Here is a 26515-nt window from a genome sequence, read left to right as displayed (position 1 = left end):
GCAGTTGAGGCCAAAACATTGTATGTTTTCAATAAGGAGTTAGATATAGATCTTGGGGTGAAAGGGATCAAAGGATATGGGGAGAAAGCGGGAACAGGTTATTGAGTTGGATGATCAGCCATGATCATAATGAATGGTGGAGCAGGCTCGAAGGGCCGAATGGCCTACTCTTGCTCCTATTTTCTATGTTTCTAGGAGTGTGAGAGTTAGGACGTGGGCAGCAGAGATTTGATGACCTCAAGTTTACAGCGGATAGAACGTGGGAGGCAGGCCAGCAGTGCATAGGGATAGTCAAGTCTAAAGGTAACAAAGACATGGATAAGGGTTTCAGCATATGAGCTGAGGCAGACAACTAAAGAGGTTAGGGATAGCATAAAACAAAAAGGGCTTACAAAAATGCAAAACACAGCACAGATCCGGCCGAATGGGATCGATACAAAGACCAGCAAAGGGTCACAAAGCAGCTTATAAGAGCTACCAGAAGAGATTATGAAAGGAAACTTGCAAGGGACATCAAAATCAATAAGAAGAAATGTTATAGTTACATAAAGGGAAAGTGAGTGGTCAAGTGCAATGTAGGCCCACTAAAAGCTGAAAATGGAGATATTGTCATTGATAATGGGGAAATGGCAGACATGTTGAACAATTACTTTGCCTCAGTATTTACAGTTGAAAAGGAGGACAACTTGCCGGAAGTCCCGAAAAAATTAATAGCCGATAGGGGACAGGGACTTAATACAATTAACACAAGTAAAACATCAGTAACAGGGAAATTAATGGAACTAAAGAGTGAGAAATCCCCAGGACCTGACAGTTTCCATCCGAAGGTGTTAAAAGGAAGTAGGGGAGCACATTGTAGATGCCCTAACTATAGTCTTTCAGAGTTCCCTAGATTCAGGAGTGGTCCCTCTGGATTGGAAAGTTGCACATGTCACACCACTTTTTAAGAAGGGTGAAAGGGGGAACCAAGGAAATTACAGACCAGTTAGCCTGACATCTGCAGTGGGCAAGTTGCTGGAGTTTATAATCAAGGATAGGGTGACTGAACACCTCGAAAAGTTTCAGTTAGTCAGGGACAGCCAGCATGGATTCGTGATGGGAAGGTCATGCCTAACAAATCTCTGAGTTTTTTGAAGAGGTGACTAAGGTAGAGGACAGGGGAATGTCTATGGATGTTATTTATATCGACTTCCAGGAGGCATTTGATAAAGTCCCACATAAGAGACTGTTAACTAAGGTAGAAGCCCATGGAGTTGAGGGCAAATTATTGAGATGGTTAGGAAGTTGGTTGAGTGGTAGGCGACAGAGAGTGGGGTTAATGGGTGAGTACTCCGATTGGCAGGATGTGACTAGTGGTGTCCCGCAGGGATCTGTGTTGGGGCCTCAATTATTCACATTATTCATTAACGACTTGGATGATGGCAGAGTAAGTCATATATCCAAATTTGCTGATGATACAAAGTTAGGCGGCATTGTAGACAGTCTAAATGATAGCATAAAATTGCAAAGAGATATTGACAGACTAGGTGAGTGGGCAAAACTGTGGCAGATGGACTGCAATGCGGACAAGTGTGAGATTAACCATTTTGGACCAAAAAAGGATAGAGCAGTGTACTTTCTAAATGGGAAGAGGTTAAGTACAGTGGATGTCCAAAGAGACTTGGGGGTTCAGGTGCATAGATCTTTAAAATGCCATGAGCAAGTGCAGAAAATAATCAAAAAGGCTAATGGAATGCTAGCCTTTATATCTAGAGGATTGGAGTATAAAGAACAGAGGTTATGTACAAAAGCCTGGTTAGACCCCATTTGAAGTACTGTGAGCAGTTCTGGGCACCACACCTTAGGAAGGATATATTGGCCTTGGAGGGAGTGCTACGTAGGTTTACAAGAACGATACTTGGACTACAGGGGTTACGTTACGAGAAGAGATTACACAAATTAGGCCTGTTTTCACTAGAATTTAGAAGGTTAAGGGGTGATCTGATGAAAATCTTCAAGATATTAACAGGAAAAGACAGGCTAGATAAAGATAAACTATTTCCACTGGTTGGAGATTCGGGGCGGCACAGTGGTTAGCACCGCAGCCTCACAGCTCCAGCGACCCGGGTTCGATTCTGGGTACTGCCTGTGCGGAGTTTGCAAGTTCTCCCTATGACCACGTGGGTTTTCACCGGGTGCTCCGGTTTCCTCCCACAGCCAAAGACTTGCAGGTTGATAGGTAAATTGGCCATTGTAAATTGCATCTAGTGTAGGTAGGTGGTAGGGAATATGGGATTAATGCAGGGTTAGTATAAATGGGTGGTTGTTGGTCGGCACAGACTCGGTGGGCCGAAGGGCCTGTTTCAGTGCTGTATCTCTAAATAAAAAATAAAATAAATAAAACTAGGGGGCATAGTCTAAAAATTATGACCAGAACGTTCAGGAGAGATGTTAGGAAGCACTTCTTCACACAAAAGGTGGTAGAGGTTTGGAACTCTCTCCCACAAACAGCAGTTGAAGCTAGAACAGTTGTTAATTTTAAATCTGAGATTTTTGTTAAGCAAAGATATTAAGGGATATGGGCCAAAGGCAGGTATATGGAGTTAGGCCACAGATCAGCCATGATCTCATTGAATGGCGGGACAGGCTCAAGGGACTGAATGGTCTACTCCTGTTCCTATCTTCCTATGGATGATATTATGGAGATGGAATCTCCATAGCGATAGCATGGATATGTGGTTGAAAACTCATCTCGGGGTCAAATATGGCAATGACAACAACAACGTATATTTATATAGCGCCTTTAACATAGTAAAACGTCCCAAGGTGCTTCACAGGAGTATTATAAAACAAAGTATGACAAAAGGAGATATTAGGTCAGATGACCAAAAGCTTGGTCAAAGAGGTAGATTTTAAGGAGTGCCTTAAAAGGAGGAAAGCGAGGTGGAGAGGTTTAGGGAGAGAATTCCAGAGCTTGGGGCCCAGACAACCGAAGGTGCAGCTACCAATGATGGAGGAATTAAAATCAGGGATGCACAAGAGGCCAGAATTAGAGGAGCACAGATATCTCAGAGGGTTGTGGGGCTGGAGGACATTATAGAGATAGAGGGCCGAGGTCATGGAGGGATTTGAAAACAAGGATGAGAATTTTAAAATTAAGACTGGGAGCCAATGTAGGTCAGCAAGCACAGGGGTGATAGGGGAATGGGACGGTGTGAGTTAGGACACAGGCAGTAGGGTTTGGGATTACCTCAAGTTTAGGGAGAGTCGAATGTGGGAGACTGCAGACAGGTCAAGAAGGATGAGGAGGGAAAGTTTACCTTTGTCACAGTCACATAGAATATAATTTGTGACTTTGATAAAAGCTGTTTCAGTACTGTGGCAGGAGCGGAAACCTGACTGGATTTCAAACATGGAGTTCTGGGAAAGATGGGAATGGATTTGAAAGGCGACAACACATTCAAAGACACCAAGGTTACAAACACTTTGGTAGGAAGCATGAAGATAGGCAGTATGAACTAAATGGTACTATTTTAAATGGGCTCCAGGAACAGAGACCTGGGGATGTATGGACAAAAATCCTTATTGTAATCTGGAATGCACTGCCTGAAAAGCATGACTTGAAAATAGGGACTGGATTACATCTGCTCGCCCAGATCCAATTATCCCTTGCCCTTCAATTTACTTCACCAGAACACTACAGTTGGTCTGCAACACTGTGGGAGATTTGCTAATTAAGTATTATACTATTGGAATTATGATGTTTAGATTCTTACAGATTCTGGGTATAATACAATTATTGGGATTATTGCCAATTATCTGTAAACTGTATATGTTGTAGTTTTGGATAAACAGAGATTATTGAGATTATTCCAGGTTTGTAGACTGTCTCTCACCTTCAGTCCAATGATGTTCTGTCCGTTGATCTCACAGATATTGTGGTCAGTCAGTAGCCCATTCCTAGCTGCGGAACTATCTTTCACAATGGAGGTGATTTTTCCACGTTTATAGATGAACCCAACGTGGCCAGCGCTGTCCTTGTGCATCGTGATCGTTCTCTGGAAGGGCCTTGACAGAGAGAAAAAAAGCAAATCATAAAAAAGTAGGATAATCTGGATTTACAAACAGCATAGAAAAAACCACAACCCCATTGGATCATAAATATTGCTGGTCACAAAAAAGACAAAATCTATCTAGTTCACCTCCTACCATCCTGATAGATAATAGAGTTGTTGACTAATCACAGCAATTAGTCTCTATCAATTCATCTACAACAGTACAACAGACATGAGGTGAGGAAAACCCCCAGGGATGGAGAGCTCTAGGAACCATAGGTCCAAAGTCACCCGTTTCTCCCAAGCCTGCTACACTCAGAGCACATGAGGTGGGAGTGCAACTCATGAAAAACTTAGAACTGAATTAAAATGATCTGAAACCATGAGGCTTTACATAGGAACAGCAGGTGGTTATTCAGCTACTTGAGTCAGATAATTAGATCATGGCTGGTCTGCACCTTAACTCCAACTACCTGCCTTTGCTCCATATCCGTTGCTACCCTTGCATCAATTAGGTGGAGAGGAAAAGAGGTTTGGGAAGGGAATTCCAGAGCTAATGGCCTGTAACAGCTGAAGGCACGACTGCCTATGGTGGGGTGAAGGAAGTGGGAGATAGAGTCATTATGGTACAGAAGGTGGTGATTCAGCTCATCAAGTCTATGCTGGCTCTCAGTAGAGCAATCCATGTACCAGAACTGGCAGAACAGAGACTTCTGGGAGGGTTGTAGGGCTGGAGGAGGTTACAGAGATAGGGTTGGGGTGGGGGAGTGCGAGACCATGGAGGGATTGCTGGGCTGGGAGCTGATATAGGTCAGTGAGCACAAGGGTAATAGATGAATGGGACTTGGTGCAAGTTAGGATTTGGGCGGCAAATGTTTGGATGAGCAGCATTGAAGATAGGTGGGTCAGTCAGGAGAACATTGGAATAGTTGAATCTGGAGGTTATGAAAGCATGGATGAGGGGTTTCATCAGCAGATGGACTGAGGCAGGGGTGGAGATGAAGGATGTTATGGTGGTGGAAGTAGGCGGTTTTTATGGCGAAGAGTGTATAGGGTATGAAGCCCAGCTCAAGGTCATGTAGGCGCATCAGGAAAATAAAAGATTGTTGTGGGTCGTTTCAGTGATGGATCTAAAATTGTACAAATTTTACCCTGAATTTATCTAACGATGAGAAGCGTTCAAAAAAAACTTTAAAAAACAAAGAGTTAATGCTTACAAATTATAATTATTGAGGATTTGCATTTAATTGGAGGAAGCACCTCAGCCCCACCCCTTTGCCTCCTTGATAGGGCAATCAGACCTGGACACTTTGTAATAGATACGTACCGGTCACGGACAATGACTGAGATCCCGTCCTGTGGCGCCTGCTTCAGTGCCTTATGTGCTTTGTCGGTGCTCCAGCCTGCACAGGTCTGGCCGTTTAGTTGCAGGATCTGGTCCCCAAAGCGCAGCCCAACGAGAGAAGAGGGAGAGTTGGCCTGTACCAATTGGACAAATATCCCCTAAAAAGGAGAAAGTAATGGGTGTAAGGAGGAAAGAGTTAAATGAGGGAAAGAGGGAAAGAAAGAGAAAAAGAATGAACCCGCATATATATATATATATATATATATATATATAGCACCTTTCATGACTTCAGGACTTCCCTTTACAGCCAATTAAATACCTTTAGAAGAACCTCTGTCTCAGGTATGCAAATAGTCGTTTGGTAGTACAGAACTTGAATATTGCTGAAAACAGAGACCTTTGTCGAAGCTTTTCGTCTTGCACTCATCAGGACAATTCGCTAGAATACTAACGTAAGGGAAGCAACAAATTTATACTATATGAGAAGAGAATGCTGATTGGTTGGCAAGTGGACTCTGATTGGTAGAGGCATTGCCATGGAGAATGCACCAGTTAACTGTCAGTCACCATAAACTGGTGCATTCGCCATGGCAACGCCTCTACCAATCAGAGTCCACTTGCCAACCAATCAGCACTCTCTTCTCATATAGTATACATTTGTTACTTCCCTTACATTGGTATTCTTGTGATTTGTCCTGATGAGTGCAAGACAAAAAGCTTCTACAAATGTCTCTGTTTTCATACCTTTTGAAGTGTTGCAAAGTAGAAAATGCAGCAGCCAATTAGCACACAGCAAAGTCACGCAAAACAACAATGTGATAATGGTCAGATAATTTTTTTTTTTTTTTAAGTGCTATTGATTGAGGGATAAATATTTACCAGGACCTGGGGAGAACTCCCTTGCTCTTCTTCGCAGAATCTTTTACATCTGCTCTCTGGGGCCTCAGTTTAGATTCTCATCCAAAACATGGCACCTCCAACAGTGCAGTACTCTCTCAGTAAGCACTGGGAGTGTCATCCTAGATTATATCCTTAATTCTCTGAACCCATAACTTTCTGACTCTGGGGCAAAAGTCACTCTGAGCCACAGCTAACACCATATATGGTGACCTGGGTCCATGAATGGCCACCTGAGTCAATCGAAGACAAGCTGCAATTAATATGGGTCAATAATGAGAGGGAACCGTACATCCTCCCCAGACTGGAACCGAGAGGTGAACAGAGCAGTGGGCTAACCTGTTGGAAATTCAACAACCAAACTGGGAAACCAAAATTTAGGGAAATCTTGGAAGATGCAGTAGAGACTGACTTTTCAACTCTTCCAAACAAATCACCTCGTGTGGTGATTATTAACATAAATGTTATTGGACGAATTCATTTGCTCAACATTGGGAGCAAGGAGATCATTTCATATTCTGGGGTGCATGTGGGAACTGACTTGGGGCAGGTTCTACCTTTGGACAGGAGTGAAAGAGAGCAGGGTTATGGGGAGTGGAACAACATGGACAGCTCTTTCAACGAGCTGGAACAGGCCTGATGGGCCGAATGGAGAAACTGAAGAAGCTGGGTTGTCCTCCTTGGAGTAGAGAAGGTTAAGAGGACATTTGAATGTGGCGTCCAAAATTATGAAGGTTTCTGACAGAGTAAATAAGGGGAACCTGTTTCCAGTGGCAGGAGAATTGGTAACCAGAGGACACAGATTTATGATAATCGGCAAAAGAACCAGAGGGGGAGATGAGGAAATGTCTTTTTACACAGCGAGTTATGATGATCTGGAATGTGCTGCTTGAAAGGACGGTGAAAGCAGATTCAATAGTAATTTTCAAAAGGGAATTGGATAAATAATTGAAGTGGGTATATTTGCAGGGCTTTGGGGAAAGAGCAGGGCAGTGGATTAATTGGATAGCTTTTTCAAAGAGTTGGCACAGGCATGATGGGCCAAATGGTCTCCTTCTGAGCTGTACAACTCTATGATATGACTTTGGGATGCAACTGTGTCACATTTACTTACTTTGTCGATTGCACGCAGGCGCAGTCCGACCTTTCCATCTTGGTCCTTGCAGAGGATCACCTCTCGTATGCCAGCTTTGATCTCTGCTCGGTGAAGCCCCAGACTGTTTCCAGTCACTGGGGCCACCATGTCATTCAAGGCTGACTGACTGCTGGTGACTTGCTATGGAGGGAAACACAAAAACAAACTGTAAATAAGAAAGAGTGGGAGACCGAGGATCAAACTGGATAGACAAGCATTTTCAAACCATCTCTGAACCCTGAACTGAAAGTTTCCAAAGTTGGTAGCACTGAATAAATGAATACATCTTTAACATTAGTCACCATTTATGCAAATATTACCGGCAACACTTGGTTTGGTCACGAATCACTGGAGGTATCCCAGGAGTGTGATCATTTTTAGTAGCATGCCTTTTAACCTAGCCAAATCATAGAATCATAAAAAGTTAAGGCACAGAAAGAGGCCACTTGGCCCATCGTGTCTGTGCTGGCCAAAAAACGATCCGCTCATTCTAATCCCACCTTCCAGCATTTCGTCCGTAGCCCTGCAGTTTACGGCACTTGAGGTGCATATCCAGACTCCTTTTGAATGAGTTGAGGGTCTCTGCCTCAACTACCCTTTCAGGCAGTGCGTTCCAGACCCCCACCACCCTCTGGGTGAAAAAGCTTTTCCTCATCTCCCCTCTAAGTCTTGAGTGATTCTGTTGATGGATTTCAGTTAGATGAAGAGAGACTTAAATTTAACATAGGAGCATGAGTAGGCCATTCAGCCCCTTGAGTCTGTTCTGCTATTCAAGTAGGTAATGCACTGGTGAAACCCCCTTAACAAAACAGCTGCTTAGAGATTGCTGAAACACTGGGCAGAATTTTTGATTCACATTGGAAGTAAGAATGGAGGCAGGAGGACTGGAAAATTGGGTAGACACAGAAGTTGTTTCCCGGGTTGGGGAGTCTAGAACACAGGGGCACAGTCTCATGATAAAGGGATGATCATGTTGGACTGGGATGAGGAGAAATTTCTTCACTCAAAGGCTTGTGAATCTTTGGAATTCTCTACCCCAGGGGGTTGTGGATGCTCCATCGTTGAATATATTTAAGGCTGGGATAGACAGATTTTTGGTCTCTCTGGGAATCAAAGGATATTGGGAGTGGGCGGGAAAGTGGAGTTGAAGCCCAAGATCAGCCATGATCGTATTGAATGGCACAGCAGGCTTGAGGGGCTGAATGGTCTACTCCCGCTTCTATTTATGTTTTTATCTTCTTGGAAAGCGACGTGCCCGTTTGCCAGCGTGTTCCCACCTCCGGGCCATTTTAAAAGTGGATGGTTGGTGGGTGATGACCAGGCAGCCAACTAAAGGCCCTTAAAGGGTCTATGAAGGGCACTGGGGGCAGTCAGGCCCCCAGCAGCAGCCGAATCCTGGCCAATGCATGAAGGCGGCCTCCCGGCCCGACCAACACTCCAAATATCTTCTTTTAACCCCACCACTCCCATGGCCACCACTGTTAGATGCCCAACCTGTGGAAGGGTTTCTCCTCCAAAGTAGAGGTCTGGCAGCTGTGGCCAGAAAAATTTCATCTTTATTAAACAGTCTTCAGAGGGTGCCTCCATCTTGAGGTGCCCTCTTTCCGTTATCTACATCAGCAGTCCCACCTCTGACACTGGGGCTGCCAATCTCTCAGGGGGGGCCCTCCAGCCTTGGGGGCCCACCCACCGTCCTTAATTGGATGGCGAACACGCGCCCCAAGCACTGATTGTTCAAAAATCACGTTGGGCTTCAGGTACTGTTGTGACGTGGGGTCGGGACCAAAAATAGTCCCAACTTCATGGTCACGACCCTGAAACAAAATTCCTGCCCCCGGGTTGGATGGCGAGTTTGTGCGAGAGCGAATCAATAGTTTGTTTTTACATTTCTCTAGACTTTTACTTCCGTTGACTTCAATGCAATGAAAATGGGGCTGGCGGGGCTAAAAACGTGTGGCTGACCATAGTGAAGATTTACTCCAATGTCCCACTGGTCACATGGGCGACATTTGGCAAGACTGGCATTTATTTATTGCCCAGCCCCATTGCCCTGAGGAGGTGGTGTTGGTGGGCGGGTCTTTGTCTTGTTTGTACAACGGAAAAGCTATGCCGCAGGGTATTAAGAATCACTCACATTGAGTGGGACTGGTTTGGGGGGGGTGCGGGGGATAGCAGGTTTCCTTCCCTAAAAGATATCAGTGAATTGGTCGGGTTTTTCCAATAACCCAGCAGCCATCATGGTGAGCTTCACACCTTAATAAGATGGTATTTGCAATCAGAATCTCTCGACTGCCAGCCCAGCATCTTAACCATTGCACCACTGAACCCAAGCACAATCAATACAAAATACGTATTTTAAAAGAGATATTTTCTCCGTTTTCTTCCCCTCCTGTTGTTTCACTGGGGTACAACTCCACAGGCACTGGCAACCATCTAGTGCCCTGCCCAAGTGACCGTACTCCAGGTGTAAATCTAGTCTGTGAGAGGCAGTGGGCTGTTTTAACTACGGGTAGATTGCAGATATGCATTGCGATCATAGCCTCACACTTTTCATCAGGAACTGCTCGACAGTGATCAGGGGTGGAAGGCTAAGATGACTTTCCCTTCTCTCACCAAGGTCAAATCTATCGCCTTTACTGGACAGATTAGAAAGTAAGACTTGCATTTATATACCACCTTTCACAGCCTCAGGACACCCCAAAGTACTTAACAGCCGATAAAGTACCTTTTGAAGTGTAGTCACTGCTGTATTGTAGGAACTGTAGCAGCCAATTTGCACACAGCAAGCTCCCACAAACAGCAATTGGATAAAAATAAAAGATAATCTGTTTTAGTGATGTTGATTGAGGAATATTGGCCAGGACACCAGGGAGAACTCCTCTGCTCTTCTTTGAGATAATGCCATGAGATCCTGAGAGGGCTGACGGGGCCTCGGTTTAATGTTTCATCCGAAAGACGGCGTCCCAGACACTGCAGCACTCCCTCGGTACTGCACGGCGAGTGTTAGCCTAGATTACGTGCTCAAGTCTCTGGAGTGGGTCTTGAGCTCATGACCACCTGACTCAGCAGGGAGCGTATGACCCAATGAGCCATGGCTGACACCCAATTAAGGACAGATATGAAATAAAAACAGAAAGTGCTGGAAATACTCAGCAGGTCTGGCAGCATCTGTGGGGAGAGAGAGAAGCAGAGTTAATGTTTCAGGTCAGTGACCCTTCATCAGAACTGAAATGTTAACTCTGTTTCTCTCTCCACAGATGCTGGCTGACCTGCTGAGTATTTCCAGCACTTTCTGTTTTTATTTCAGATTTCCAGCATCCGCAGTATTTTGCTTTTATTTTAAGGACAGATATGAACTAATTGTACATATCAAAAGGTTTGAATGAATCTTTTCTCTTAACAATGCTTTAAAAAAAACCTTCCAGGGAGCCTGTAGATAATGGAGAGGGTGAGAAAGGGAGAGGGGAGGGGTTGGCTGAGCTCATTGCATTTGCCGATCACATCAGATGCTTACTCCAGATTCTGGGACTGGCACCAGGGCCATGCTCTGCCTCAGAGTCTCATTGTTCAGGTCCAGGCCCATATAGTCCCCCAGCTCCTGCAGGTCTGGATATAAACCTGAAGCAAAAGAAAAACACCTCAGTCAGCTTGTTAAAGAAAAGTCTCAGCATCTACACAGACCCTGCCCCCACAAATTAAGTAACAGACATCATTAAAAAAACCTTAACCAAACCAACTCAGCACAAACAAGGCGACTTTGGGTATGAATAGGGTGGGGGAGGAACCCATGGGGTGGTGTAAATCAGACAGGGTATAAATTGGCAGAAACCTGGTTAGGAACATAGGAAGAGGCCATTCAACGCCTGGGGCCTGTTCCAACATCATGGATGATCTGCACCTCAACTCCAATCTACCTTTCATATCCCTCGATACTCTTCAAACAAAACTTTATCAAGCTCAGTCTCGAAAGCTCCTATTGCCCCCCAGCATCCACAGCCATATGGAGAGAAAATTCTAGATTTCCAGAAGACTCTTGTGTGAAGAAATGCTCGCTGATTTCCCTTGAGTGGTCTGGGCTCTGGATTCTCCCACAGAGGAAACAGTTTCTCTGTATCTACCCTACTGAGTCCTTGAAACATTTTAAACTCCTTGATTAAATCACCGCTCAACCTTCTAAACACAAGAGAATACAAGCCAAGATAATGCAAGCTACCCTCATAATTTAACCCTCTATCATTCTAGTTAATCTGTGCTGCTTCTGCGAGATTCCTGATCGTCCAGTCAGGGACAGAACCACTGCCCGGGAATGATGGGCAGGGGTCAGAGCTGAGGGAACAGGGCCAGGGTGAAACAGTGCAAAGAGACAACTACAGAGATGGAGATGTTTAGGGAGAGAAATCCAGAGCTTACGGCCCAGGCAGCTGAAGGCATAGCCACCAATGGTGGGCCGAAGGAAATTGGGATATGGAAATAATGGGAATTAGAATAATGCCCAATTTGTAAGTTAAGGCATTACCTATCTCTCTGGGACCCAAACACATATAACAATTTGGGGTGGTGGGGACGGGCGGCTGGTGGAGGTGAGAGAGAGGAAGGACATGTCTGCCTCATTTCCCCTTCAACCTACCCCATTCCCCCATCCATTTGAAACCAGAATATGCAGCAGGGGGAGCAATGGGCAATATTGTCTAAGCGCACTATCCCTGAAATTCCACTAGTTACGATCCCGGCACTTGCTCTGTGACTGTGTCCTTCTCTGAGGGTTGTTGGGCTGGAAAAGGTCACAGAGATACGGAGGGCCAAGGCCATGGATGAAAGAGGAGACATTGACACCAAGCAGGGGTCTAGTTCATGATTTTGAAAATGGAGACTTGAAAATCAGGACGCAGCACATGGGCATGTTGCAATGACTCACCACTTCTGGGATCAGAGGCCTTGCCTTCAATTGCTGGTGAGGCCTGGTTGGCTACCATGGTGGCCTGAGCCTAAGGAAAACAAACATTAAAATTAACTTGTGCACTAACAATAAACAAGAGTTGGTATCACCAAGTTATTCTGATTGTAGAATGTACAATCAACTGGTCCCTGTTTTCATTTTGTTTTTACATTATTCATCCTGGTTTGTTACTGTTTCTTTAGCCACTCTCCCTGCATTTTAAGTTTAAATGAATCTCAGTTTTTTTTACCTCATATTCTGCGCCAATGATTTAACCTCCATCCGGTTACAAGTGGCTCATCTGTTCTGTACATTGCGTAACCACCTATAGTAAACTCACCCTGTAAATAGCATCGTGATTCCTGCATCCTGCTCATTCCCCCACTTCCCCTAGACATCACTAAAAGCAACCAAGATACCACAATCTTTACCACTTTCATGAAAACAATTCAGCATAGTTTTGTAATCCCTTTAGTTCTTTCAATTTTCTATTCCTAATATCATTAGTACCAACATGTAATCCAACCCTCCCCTTCATTAGCCTTTCAATCCTGTTTCCATATCCTTTATCCTAGCCCAGGAATAGTTATCTCTATTAGCATTATCCCCTAAATGTAATCCATTGTCTTCACATTTCTCTACTGAATCATCTGTTGTAACAACTTTCCAACTTTTTCCATCACTTTATTTATTTATTTCGAGATACAGCACTGAAACAGGCCCTTCGGCCCACCGAGTCTGTACCGACCAACAACCACCCATTTATACTAATCCTATATTTAACCCCATATTCTCTACCACATCCCCACCATTCTCCTACCACCTACCTACACTAGGGGCAATTTACAATGGCCAATTTACCTATCAACCTGCAAGTCTTTGCCTGTGGGAGGAAACCGGAGCACCCGGAGAAAACCCACGCAGACACAGTGAGAACTTGCAAACTCCGCACAGGCAGTACCCAGAACTGAACCCGGGTCGCTGGAGCTGTGAGGCTGCGGTGCTAACCACTGCGCCACTGTGCCCGTACCTCTGTTTTTCAATCTCTTCCTTTCTGTCACTGACATAACATTCTCTAAACTAATACTACCTGCCTCTCATTAACAAGAGATTCCAATGCCAAGAACTACTCTTTGTTAACTCTGGATGATTTACTCATCAATTTACCATGGCTGTTAACGGAGATCTGTAAGTAATTAATTATATCCTTTTCCATGCTCCAGCTTCTCAACCTCTGTCATTAGCTTGGCCACTCCTTGAGTGGCTCCATCTGTTTGCATTTGGCTGTTTCTCCTCAAGTGCCACCTCCCCCCTCTGTGCTACTGTAAAGTTAGAGAGCCATAATGGCACAGAAGCAGGCCATTAGACCCATCAAGTCAATCAGCTTTCAGCCATGATTCTTCAGCTTATTAAACATTCACAAGGTCAGATATTGATGAAGAATAAAACTCCTTCTACTCTGTCTCCTACTGCTAGTGTGACATTTCCCATCGCAGTTAACCTGTGGACTCCATGGGGCAGTGGGGGGTAGATTTTACGCTCTTCACCTGTGGCAGGTTTGGAGGGAGGGAGAGCATTAAATCAGGTGGGATGGTGGCGGGGGGGGTGCGGGGAGGAGGGGGGTGCAGGGTTCCCGCCATGATCCCGCCTCCACCAAAATTTAGTCCGGGGCGGGAAGGCCTGTGAACAGCCTTCCCACGCCGTTGCCAATTGAAGCCCTTAACTGGATAATTGGACTTCTTCCTGCCATAGGCACAATTAGCCATACGACGGGTGACCCTGTCGCCGCACGGGAAGCACAACACAAGAAACCATGTGGGATGCTTCCCGGCTCCAGGCTGGGGGGGGAGGGGGAGGTGGTGGAAGAAGTGGGTAGTGGTCCTTCAGTCAAAAGCACTTACTACCTGAACGAAGGACCCGGCATCGGGAAGGGGTGAGAGGGCCCGCTGAGAGCCATGCCCTGCCCTTGCTAGCAAACCCCCCTTCCCCCAACCCCCACCCTGCAAGACCCCTCCTGTCCTGACCTAACTGTGGCCTGGGTCCAGCAACGCTCGTCGGCCTTCAGTAGGTGCTCCTCCAGCAGCAGCGGTGCTGCAGCTGCCGGCCTCTGATTGGCCAGAAGCTCTGCAAGGGAGAGACTTCTGGCGATGGGGTCCTTGATCATGTGAAAGGTCCACCACTGTCCACTTAAGTGCCTGATTGGCAGTAGATTCGGCGGGCCTTCCGGAGAAGATGTGACACAGGGATCTTGGCGTCCCTTTTTCCAGATGTCGCGACCCCCACTGCCAGAATAAAATCCTGGCCGACGAGTGAGAGTGATAATTTAGTTATAAAGTATGATAAATTCTGTGCTGTGGCCCCATAAGAATCAGGCTGCAACTGACCAAAGATTATTTGATATGCAGCAAGCCGAGACAAAAACCATCTATCCTGTCAGATTGGCCTGCAGGACTGCCCTCAATCAGCGTAGAAACTGCATTAAAAATCATCAGAACTGACCTGAATTACTTTGGAGACCTGCAGGTCCTCCAGTGACGGATACAGAGACATTCTTTGGTCTAACCTGTGCACATAAATAGAGAGAGTTGTCAATTACACATCTAGAAGAACTGGTTCCGAAGAAGGGTCACTGACCCGAAACGTTAACTCTGCTTCTCTTTCCACAGATGCTGCCAGACCTACTGAGTGGTTCCAGCATTTCTTGTTTTTATTATAGCAGGATAATCAGGTTGGTTGCCTTCCAAAGATGTGATCCTTCCGCCAGAATTTCCTCTTTGTGATTTGTGCAGGTGATACTCAATGCCCAGGTGGTAGAAAGAAAAATCTGCCCTCGGGTCCAGCTATCACTAAGGGATGTCCACGGACTAGGGGTGGCCTGTGCCCATGGAACCATACCCCAGCAGGAGTCGGTACCTTTAGCAGAGGATAGCGACAAAATTGGGGGAGAAGAACCAAATACCAGGGCATAAGGGATCATAGGAAATAGGAGAAGGAGTAGGCCATTCAGCCCATTGAGCATGCTCTGTCATTCAAACAGATCCTGGCATCAATTTCTGTCTTGAACATGCTCAATGATTGAGCTTCCACAGCCCTCTGGGGTAGAGAATTCCACAGATTCACCACCCTCTGAGTAAAAGAAATTCCTCCTCATCTCAGTCTTAAATGGCCTGGCCCTTATTCTGAGACTGTGTCCCCTTGTTCCCGACTCACCAGCCAGAGGAAACATTCGATCCACATCTACCCTGTCACGCCCTGTAAGAACTTTGCAAGTTTCAATGAGATCACCTCTCATTCTTCGAAACTCTAAATTAAATTAAATTAGAACAGGTTGCATAAACTTGGATTGTACTCCAATAACAACAATAATTAGTATTTATATAGCACCTTTAACATAATAAAACATCCCAAGGTGCTTCACCGGAGCATTATAAAAGAAAATATGGCACCGAGAAACATAATATTAGGACAGATAACTAAAAGGTTGGTGAAAGAGGTAGGTATTAAGGAGAGTCTTAAAGGAGGAAAGTGAAGTCGTGAGGCGGAGAGATTTAAGGAGGGTATTCCAGAGCTTGGGGGCTAGGCAGCTGAACGTATGTTAATGGTGGAGCAATAAAAATTCAGGGATGTTCAAGAGACCAGAATTAGAGGTTGGGGGCTGGAGGAGATTAGAGATAGGGAGGGGTGAGGCCCTAGAGGGATTTGAAAACAAGGATAAGAATTTTAAAATCGAGGAGTTGCTTAGACAGGAGCCAGTGTGGGTCAATGAGCATAGGGGTGATGGGTGAATGGGATTCGGTATGAATTAGAACACCGGCAGCAGGTTTTGGATGACATCAAGTTTGCAGAGGGTAGAAGCTGGGATGCCAGCCAGGAGTGTATTATTGGAATAGTCGTCTAGAGCAGGGATAGGTACCAACATGTTGCACCATGGACATTTGACAAAATTGTCTCAGCCACGGATATGGTTGCAATTAATCTGTACATAAAAGTGCGTAGCCAAACTAATGCCATCAAAAGACAATCCATTTAAAACACATTTCCCCTATTTAGTCAGATACCTGGCATTGCTTTTGCTTGCACAAGCAGTCAATGTCTGCCCGCACACTTGATGTAATGATGCGGAGAATTCGGATAGATGTCCATCTGTCAGGAGTGATCATGATCTTTCTCCCCACCCCACCCACCCCCATGTGTCCATCCCCCTCTCACCCATCCATGTCCATCCCCCTCTTCCCCCCCCCACCGTGTCCATCCCCCTCCACCCTGTGTCCATCCCCCTCCACCCCCCCCCCGTCCATCCCCTTCTTCCTCCTCCCACTGTGTCCATCCCCCTCAGCCCCCCATGTGTCCATCCCTCTCGCACCCCCCCCATGTGTCCATCCCCCTCGCACCCCCACGTGTCCATCCCCCTCTTCCCCCTCCCCCCATGTGTCCTTCCACCTTGCAGCCCCCCATGTGTCCATCCCTCTCGCACCCCCCCCACGTGTCCATCCCCCTCGCACCCCCACGTGTCCATCCCCCTCTTCCCCCTCCCCCCATGTGTCCTTCCACCTTGCAGCCACCCATGTGTCCATCCCCCTCTCACCCAGCCTATGTCCATCCCCTACTTCCCACCCACCACCATACCTGGGCTGGTGCTTGTTTAAAGGGCTGCCTGACTTTCAGTATGCTCCCTCCGCACTGTGCCTCTGGTTGTGTGCTGGCCCGCTTCCTCTCTCTCACCCACAGCAGTGAATCCCGCTCACTCCCTGAACCGCGCAAAAACAGCAGGAGCAGCTGATCCCAGTATGCCTGTGCCGTGAACTGCCAATCAGCGCCCACCCTGCCAGGCAGCCTGCTGTAAGTCACAGATAGTGAGCAATCACAGTCAGGCGTCCATCATCTGTCAGACATAGGTCCCACCTCCGCCTGACGTACACTTTAATAGGAGAGCTGTCAATCAAAGCCGAGCCACGGGCAGCCCACTGTCAGTCAGAGGATTGGCGGGCTGGATGGAAACCATGGACCTCAAAATTTTTTTTAAACCATGGACACTGGTATCTATGTACGGACATGTTGCCGACCCCTGGTCTAGAGGTAACAAAAGCATGGACGAAGACTCCAGCAGAAGTTAAGCTGGGGCAGGGTTGAGTTGAGCGAGGTTACGGAGGTGGAAATAGGCGGCCTTAATAATGTGGCTAACGTGGTCAGAAGCTCATGTGTCACCAAAGTTGTGAATTCACTGGTTCAGCCTCAAGACAGTTGAGGGGGAGAGGGATGGATTCAGTGGCTAGGGAGAGGAGCGCAGAAGATTGAGGGTGATCTGACTTAGCTGATTAAAATGTTAGGAGAATTCGATAAGGTAGGTACAGAGAAACTATTTCTTCTGGTGAGGGCAACAAGAACAAGCGGGCAGAACCGTCAAATTAGAGTTGGGCCAGTTTTCCAAAGGGTAGTAGAAATTTGGGATACTCTTCCCTGAAAGGCTATGGATACTGGGGAACAACTGAAACTTTCAAGGCTGAGATTTGTGATAGTTGGGTGGAGCATGTGATACGGAGCAAAGGCAGGTAAATGGAGTTGAGGCAAAGATTAGTCATGGTATAAGTGAATGGCAGAACAGGCTTGAGGTACTGACTGGCCTCCTCCTGTTCTGAAAGTTCCTATGCTTCTAACGGAGAGCAATTCTGTGCATTTTAATTTCCAGTCACTTCCTCTTTAGAGCAATTTGAATTTGATTCTATTTCTGCCCCATGAAGCACAGGCATGTATCCAAGTAATGTTTTAACACATTGATATCATTCTATCTGATATGCATTTCAATCAGCTTCCTGCTTCTGGTGCAGATTCTTTACAGCCTGTGACTCCAATCTCTCTTGATCAGACACTATAGTCCGTCTCCAGCTAGCTCACATATGTACTCGGGACACAGTGGTGAGGCCAGTTTGCTAGTCAGGGTGGGATGGCTGGTTGCTGCAGTGGGTGCCGACTCTGTATGCCTTCAATAGGGAGCTTGACCAGTTCTTGACTGGGACAGAGATGGCATATAGAGGGTAAGTGTCTTTACAGATAACACTTGGTCCATGTGATCTCATATAGTCATTACAGCACAGGAGGAGGACATTCAGCCCATCGGGTCCATGCCGGCTCTCTGTTGAACAATCCAATCACTCCCATTCCCCGAGTCTATCCCTGTAGCCCTGTAAATTTATTTCCCTCAAGTGCCCATCCAATTTCCTTTTGAAATCATTGATTGTCTCTGATTCCACCACCCTCATAGGCAGCGAGTTCCAGGTCATTACCACTCACTGCGTAAAAAAAAGTTCCTCACATTCCCTCTGCGTCTCTTGCCCAAAACCTTAAAATCCTGTCCCTAGTCCTTGTACCATCAGCTAATAGGAACAGCTTTTCTTTGTCTACTTTATCTAAACCTGTCATAATCTTATACACCTCTATCAAATCTTCCCTCAATCTTCTTTGCCCCCAAGGAACAAACATACATACGAATTAGGAGCAGGAGTAGGCCACTCGGCCCCTCGAGCCTGCTCCGCCATTCAATAAGTAAATGGTTGAACTGATTACTCCACATTTCCACCTACCCCCGATAACCTTTCACCCCCTTGCGTATCAAGAATCTATCTACCTCTGCCTTAAAAATATTCAAAGACCCTGCTTCCACCGCCTTTTGAGGAAGAGAATTCCAAAGACTCATGACCCTCAGAGAAAAAATTTCTCCTCTTCAATGTCTTAAATGGGCGACCCCTTGTTCTAGATTCTCCCACAAGGGGAAACATCCTTTCCACATCCACCCTGTCAAGACCCCTCCGGATCTTATATGTTTCAATCAAGTTGCCTCTTACTCTTCTAAATTCCAGCAGATACAAGCCTAGCCTGTCCAATCTTTCCTCATTAGACAGTTCACCCATTCCAGGTATTAGTCTAGTAAACCTTCTCTGAACAGCTTCCAACGCATTTACATCCTTCCTTAAATAAGGAGACCAGTACTGTACACAGTACTCCAGATGTGGTCTCACCAATGCCCTGTATAACTGAAGCAGTTTTGTATTCAATTCACCTCGCAATAAACAATAACATTCTATTAGCTTTCCTAATTACGCGCTTCACCTGCATACTAACCTTTTGCAATTCATGCACTCGGACACCCAGATCCCTCTGAATCTCGGAGCTCTGCAATCTCTCACTATTTAGATAATATGCTTTTTTTTATTCTTCCTGCCAAAATGGACAATTTCATTTTTTTTCCACATTATACTCCATTTGACAGGTCTTTGTGCCCACTCACTTAACCTTTGTAACCCCCTCTTGTCCACTTCACTTACTTTCCTACCTATCTTTGTGTCATTAGCAAATTTAGCAACCATACCTTCAGTCCATTCATCCACGTCATTTATGTAAATTGTAAAAAGTTGAATTAAAAAAATTTAAAAGGAGAATAACCCCAGCTTCGCCAACCAAACCTTGCAGCTAAAATCCTTCATTCCTGGCATCATTCTGGTAAATCTCCTCTGCACCCTCTCAAGGACCTCACATCTACTGTAGTGACCAGAACTGGAGGGGGGAGGGTGAGAAGCTGCTGTGAAATGTCCCTGTTTGTGTGAGGTCAGGATCAGCTTTGCTCAGGTTGGACAGAAGTGGAAAGAGGTGAAGGGCAGGTTTCAAGACAGGGTTGGCTCGGTTTAAAGAGGGGACAGAGTTCTGATGGAGCAGATGTGAAGTATTTACAATGTTACCTGTCCCTGTGAAGGTGTGACGTTGGCCTATATTATCATATCGAGGCTTTGACAATCAAACAACACCCTTCATAAATATTTCTAAATGAATCATTTAAATAACCGGCTCGAACCTCGGGAAATTTTACAGCCAGATTCCTTAGACCTGCTAATTTTTATATTAAGATTGAAAATAAAAACTTTGCGCCACAAACTTGGTCAATGCTCAGCGCCCCTTTTATTAGTTTAAACATTATTCCACGTTGAAAGTAAACAGATTTTTGTTTAATGTTGGGTAGGAACGGAGATGCAGAAAGGAATTCGTCAAAAGGCGGAAACTAAAATCTCAGCCAGAACGGCACAAGGATTGTTTTTAAAAAAAAACTTGATCAAAGAGATAGAAAAACTGAACTCACCTCAGAGAAGAATTTAGTTAAAGTAATGGGGAACACACGAGCTTCTGCTTAAGCTGGAAACTCACTGCGAACACAAGAGTAATGCCTGGAAATGTCGGCTACGATCAGGCGGATCTCCCAAATGCAAGGAGGAAGCAGGAAGAGATCGCTCCTGCGATTCTTTAGGGTGGATACTCTGCCACTCATGCACTCGGAATGTGTCCGAGGAAACTTTAACCCAGTGAGATTGGGGTAGGGAGAAGGTGCTTGCCTTTATCTCAGTTAGAAACCCTTCCCTCCATGGAGCAGTTAGCTCCAAGTGAGTGAACAACATTTGCAGGTATCGACCTCCTCCTTAATAAAGTTTCACATTGTAATTGGGTTTGTGTTCCATTGACGTTGAAACTAGGGTTGTTAACTCTGTTTGGAAGTGTTCCCGGAGCCTTTATCACCTGACCTTCCGTCTCACCCAGTCAGCACTTTTCCTGAACTCCCAAGATATTTTTAAAACTAAGAAAATGAAGAAAAACACACCTATTTTACTGCCTGTGATTTTTATCCCCAAGTGTTGGTCACAGCAGTGTCTAGGAGATTTATTTTAATTGCTGGGGACTCCAGGTCAATCCTGCAGGAAACTCATTTAAAAGATAAAATAAAAACAAAATACTGCGGATGCTGGAATTCTGAAATAAGAACAGAAAGTGCTGGAAATATTCAGCAGGTCTGGCAGCATCTGTGGAGAGAGAAACAAAGTTAAAGTTTCAGGTCGATGACTTTTCATCAGAACTAGCAAAGGTTAGAAATGTAATAGGTTTTGAGCAAGTGAAAGGGGGCATGAAGAACAAAAGGGAAGGTCTGTGATGGGGTGGAAGGTGGGCGAGGTTAAATGACTGGAACACTGCAGCAGGCCAAGAACAGAAATGTGGGTGTGAGAACAAGGTGGTGAATTTCAGGTGAAACAGTAATTTACTTGTACTTTTAATTTAGTCATGTTGCAGCTGTACAGGACCTTAGTTAGGCCACACTTAGAATATTGCGTGCAATTCTGGTCGCCACACTACCAGAAGGACGCGGAGGCTTTGGAGAGGGTACTGAGGAGGTTTACCAGGATGTTGCCTGGTCTGGAGGGCATTAGCTATGAGGAGAGGTTGGAAAAACTCGGATTGTTTTCACTGGAACGACGGAGGTGGAGGGGCGACATGATAGAGGTTTACAAAGTTATGAGCGGCATGGACAGAGTGGATAGTCAGAAGCTTTTTCCCATGGTGGAAGAGTCAGTTACTAGGGGACATAGGTTTAAGGTGCGAGGGGCAAAGTTTAGAGGGGATGTGCGAGGCAAGTTTTTTACACAGAGGGTGGTGAGTGCCTGGAACGTGCTGCCAGGGGAGGTGGTGGAAGCAGATATGATAGCGACGTTTAAGAGACATCTTGACAAATAATTGGGCGGCACAGTGGCGCAGTGGTTAGCACCGCAGCCTCACAGCTCCAGGCACCCGGGTTCGATTCCGGATACTGCCTGTGTGGAGTTTGCAAGTTCTCCCTGTGTCTGCGTGGGTTTTCTCCGGGTGCTCCGGTTTCCTCCCACAAGCCAAAAGACTTGCAGGTTGATAGGTAAATTGGCCATTATAAATTGTCACCAGTGTAAGTAGGTGGTAGGGAAATATAGTGACAGGTGGGGATGTTTGGTCGGGCGATGGGATTAGTGCAGGATTAGTATAAATGGGTGGTTGATGTTCGGCACAGACTCGGTGGGCCGAAGGGCCTGTTTCAGTGCTGTATCTCGAAGCTAAGGAAGGGAATAGAGGGATATGGGCCACGGAAGTGCAGAAGGTGTTAGTTTAGGCAGGCATCAAGATCGGTGCAGGCTTGGAGGGCCAAATGGCCTGTTCCTGTGCTGTACTTTGTTCTATACTGTATTCGTTGCTCACAATGCAGTCTCCACTAAATTGGGGAGACCAAACACAGATTGGGTGACTGCTTTGCAGAACTTCTCTGTTCAGTCCACAAGCATTACCCCGAGCTTCCAGTTGCTTGTTATTTAATTCACCACCTTGTTCTCATGCTCACAGTTGTCCTTGGCCTGCTGCAGTGTTCCAGTGAAGCTCAGTGCCAGCTCAAGGAACAACACCTCATCTTCCAATTAGACACTTTAGAACCATATAACTCACTGGTTAGGCCACAACTTGAGTACTGTGTGCGGTTCTGGTCACTTCATTACAGAAAGGATGTAATTGCACTAGAGAGGGTACAGAGGAGATTTACGAAGATGTTACCAGGACTGGAAAAATGCGGCTATGAGGAAAGATTGGATAGGCTGGGGTTATTCTCCTTGGAACAGAGAAGGCTGAGGGGAGATTTAATTGAGATGTTCAAAATTGTGAGGGGCCTGGATAGAGTGGAGGTGAAGGGTCTATTCACCTTAACAGAGAGGTCAGTGACGAGGGGACATAGATTTAAAATGATTGGTAGAAAAATCAGAGCGGAGATGAGGAAACTTTTTCACCCAGAGGGTTGTCGAGGTCTGGAACTCACTGCCTGAAAGGCAGAGATCCTCAACTCATTCAAAAGGAGTCCGGATATGCACCTCAAGTGCCGTGATCTGCAGGGCTACGGACCAAATGCTGGCAGGTGGTTTTCGAATAGGTGGATAATTTTTCAGCCGGCACAGACACGATGGGCCAAGTGGCCTCTTTCTGTGCCTTAAACTTTCTATGATTCTAGATGTGAGCAATGCAGTGGAAACCTATTGATATAGGATAAGTGAACAGATTCCACTGTAAACACAAGGAACATGCGATGCAGCACCTTCCGCACCTAGTCTTTTCAATCCTGTATATGCAGGGTGCTTTAAATTTATATACCTGTAATTTATTGTTACTCTTCCATTGCTGCTCTTCTCTCGTTCTATTTTTCCTCGTTGTTTCTTCTTCATCTGTTCATTCTTCATTATTCCTTTTCTCTTTCTTACTTCATGTCCTTAGACTATGCAGCCCCAGATAACTTACATTTCTTGGATTTGTTTTTAAAAACTGTGATTTTTAATGCAGTATAAAAACTTTGGAGGAAAGGTGTGATCTCACACCAAGTCTGCCTGGAAACAAGCCAGGAGGTTTGGTTATCATGCAAACAAGGAACCCAGATCAAAGACCCTTTTGAAATCAGAGTGCAAGGTTGTAACACCTGATGACAATAGGTTTTGCTCTCCCAGACTCTCAGATCATAAACAGGGAGCCAAGGGCTCTGAAAATGCAAATTCAAGTTGCAATTGCTAACACCTGAAAACAAGGGCAGGCCCAGGTGGTTTTGATATGCCCAGACTTATCAACTCTGGATATTGTAAAAGGAAAATGACTATTGACTTTTGATTCTGGATAAATTCATCAGGCTTTCCGAGTCTGTCGGCTGTAAGGAAGGAAGACACAAATAGACCAGGAGCTGCACAGCTTCAAAAGAGAGCGAGAGGAAAAAAACAACTGCTGTCAGAAGAGTGATACAGTGAAAGGCTGCTAAGATTTGAATCCGGTTCAATGGTTTGACATTTGCGATGAACATAGGAAATAGGAGTAGGCCATTCAGCCCCTTGAGCCTGCTCTACCATTTAATAAGATCATGGCGGATCTTATTGTGGTCTTAACTCCACTTTCCTGCCTGCCCCCCTATAACCCTGGACTACCCTTGTAAAATAAAAAATCTGTCTAACTTAGCCTTGACTATATTGAATGACGCAGCCTCCATTGCTGTCTGGGGAAGATAATTCCAAATATTAATGACCCTCAGAAGAAATTCCTCCTTATCTCTGTCTTTAGAAGGAAACCTCTTAGTTTGAAACTGTGTATCCTAATTCTAGATACCCTCACGAGGGGAAACATCCTCTCAGCATCTACTCTGTCAAGCTCCCTCAGCATCTTCTATGTTTCAATAAGATCACACCTCACTCTTCTATACTCCAATGAATATAGGCCCAACCTTTCCTCAAAAGACAAGTCCTTCATCCCAGGCATCAGCATAGTGAACCTTCTCTAAACTGCTTCCAATAAGGAGACCTAAACAATATGCACTACTCTAGGTGCAGTCTCACCAATGCCCTGTACAGTCGTAGCAAGACTTCCCTACTTTTATACTCCATCCCTCTTGCAATAAATGCCAACATTCAATTTGCTTTCTAATTACTTGCTGTACCTACATGCTAACTTTGTGATGTACAGGGACACCCAGATCCACCTATACTGCACATTCTGCAGTCTATGTAAATATTTTTTTCTATTCTCCCTACTGAAGTGGATAACCTCACATTATAGTCCATCTGCCAAATTTTTGCCCACTCAACCTATCTATATCACTTTGCGTCCCGACCTATCTTTGTATCAGCAGCAAATTTGGCTACAATACACTCTGTCCCTTCAACTAAGTTATTAATATAGATGTTAAATAGACCAAAAGGGTCACCAGAGATTGCTTTATTAACAGAAGATCAGTCAAACGTGCTCAGAAGTGAGTGAAGACAACATTGGCTTTATTAAACTCTGGGAGATCCAACCCAGTGCAACTGGAAGGAGTTTGGGACTTTCAAATGCAAACATACTGATTTGATGAGAATACAATGTAATGTACAAAAGCGGTATGAGGGTTTTGCATGTTAATGGGAAATAACTTTCTCTAATTTAGTATATTTGCTCCCTACAAAGTATTGTTCAATTAACTAAAGAACATTAACTACAGTAAATTCTTAAAACATGAAATAGTTATATACCTTAAACTGTCTGGGGGGGGGGGGGGGGGGCGGGGTTCATATCTCGTATTTTAAAGTTAATGGTCTCAACTGAGGTCATAACAGCAAATTATGATTTGGAACGCACTGCCTAAAAGGGTGGTGAAAGCAAACTTAATAGTAACGTTCAAGAGAACTGGATAAATACTTGAAGGGAAAAGAAATTACAGGGTTATGGGAAAAAGAACAGGGGAGTGGAATTAATTGAATATCTCTACCCAACAGCTGACAAGAGGCACGATGGGCTAGATGGTCTACTGTACTGTATCATTCTATGAACATGGCACTCATCTTGGTAGGGTTGTGGGGCCTTACTAAGCACAGACTGACTGCTGGATTCATGTAGCTAAGTGATTGCACTCAAAATTAAATTGGTTGCAAATCACTTGGAGAGGTCGAGGATGCGAAGCGACAGATGCAAGCTCTTTAACCAGCTAATACATTAGGACAGCTTTATTTTTTCTTTGCATCTCAGTAGATCCCTTGCAGCTGAAGAGTCAAACAAGCAAAGGTATGGAAGGAGTCCTCATTAATACCCACAGCTATTAGCCAGTCTCAGAGGCAGATTCCACCAGAATGTGCTAAAACATTTTAAGCAGAGAACTTGCATTTATGTAGCACCTTGCATAACTTCAGGACACCCCAAAGTTCCTCACAATTACTTTTTGAAGTGCAGTCACTTTTATAATGTAGGAACCATCCCTCAAACAGTAATGAGATAACAACCAGATAACTCCCTTGTTCATCTTTGCAAAATTCCATAAGATCTTTCACGTCAACCCAAGAGGGCATACGGAGCCACAGTTTAAAATGCACTTGAATGACGGCACATCTGACAGTGCAGTACTCTTTCAATACTACGCTGAAGTGTCACCCTGAATGATGTACTCAAGACTCTGGAGTTAAGTATATGCAATCACATGTATGGTTGCTTCCACTCTAGTTTAAATTTCTCACTGACAAAAATATAGAAATTAGATTTTGTTGCATCAGTTTTGCACCCAGAAAATGGCAAATTTTAGGACCAATCTTCTGTGCTGCAAGGATATTTGGTGCTGTTTTTCAGCCATCCCTGGTGGTTGCCTAAAACAGACCCCTTACCCATGTAAACAAAGAGCTCAATGCCTATTTTAGGGCATCTTACAGAAATTGAGTTCCAACAAGCATGCTCTGCTCAGCGTTCTTCAGTGGCCACTGTTTGGAAATATTGCTGTGAAGTCAGAAAGACCAGATGTGTATACTCCCACCTTCACTATACGTGAATTCAATCCCTGTCCTTTTGCCGATCCATCCCTT

At 45.1% G+C, this 26515-nt stretch overlaps 1 protein-coding gene across 2 annotated transcripts in view; it reads right to left on the bottom strand.

The window, feature by feature from the left end:
* Positions 1 to 20877, bottom strand: part of LOC137378376 (syntenin-1-like) — a 45821-nt gene extending 24944 nt beyond the window's left edge. Inside the window, exons 1-7 of one of the 2 annotated variants that reach the window (XM_068048647.1) lie at positions 20473 to 20877; positions 14847 to 14910; positions 12327 to 12396; positions 10926 to 11029; positions 7391 to 7552; positions 5362 to 5537; positions 3876 to 4047 (exon numbers count right to left, since the gene is read on the bottom strand). In XM_068048647.1, coding sequence (XP_067904748.1) covers positions 3876 to 4047; positions 5362 to 5537; positions 7391 to 7552; positions 10926 to 11029; positions 12327 to 12396; positions 14847 to 14897 — 735 coding nt within the window. In that variant the 5' untranslated portion in view covers positions 14898 to 14910; positions 20473 to 20877. The remainder of the gene's footprint in view (positions 1 to 3875; positions 4048 to 5361; positions 5538 to 7390; positions 7553 to 10925; positions 11030 to 12326; positions 12397 to 14846; positions 14911 to 20472) is intronic. The other variant, XM_068048646.1, reaches the window with a different exon arrangement.
* Between the last annotated feature and the right edge of the window lie 5638 nt (positions 20878 to 26515).

The sequence above is a fragment of the Heterodontus francisci genome, chromosome 16, assembly GCF_036365525.1.
Source record: "Heterodontus francisci isolate sHetFra1 chromosome 16, sHetFra1.hap1, whole genome shotgun sequence".
NCBI lineage: Eukaryota > Metazoa > Chordata > Chondrichthyes > Heterodontiformes > Heterodontidae > Heterodontus > Heterodontus francisci.
The sequence above is the reverse complement of the archived record's forward strand: the minus strand, read 5'-3'. Positions and strand labels throughout refer to the sequence as shown.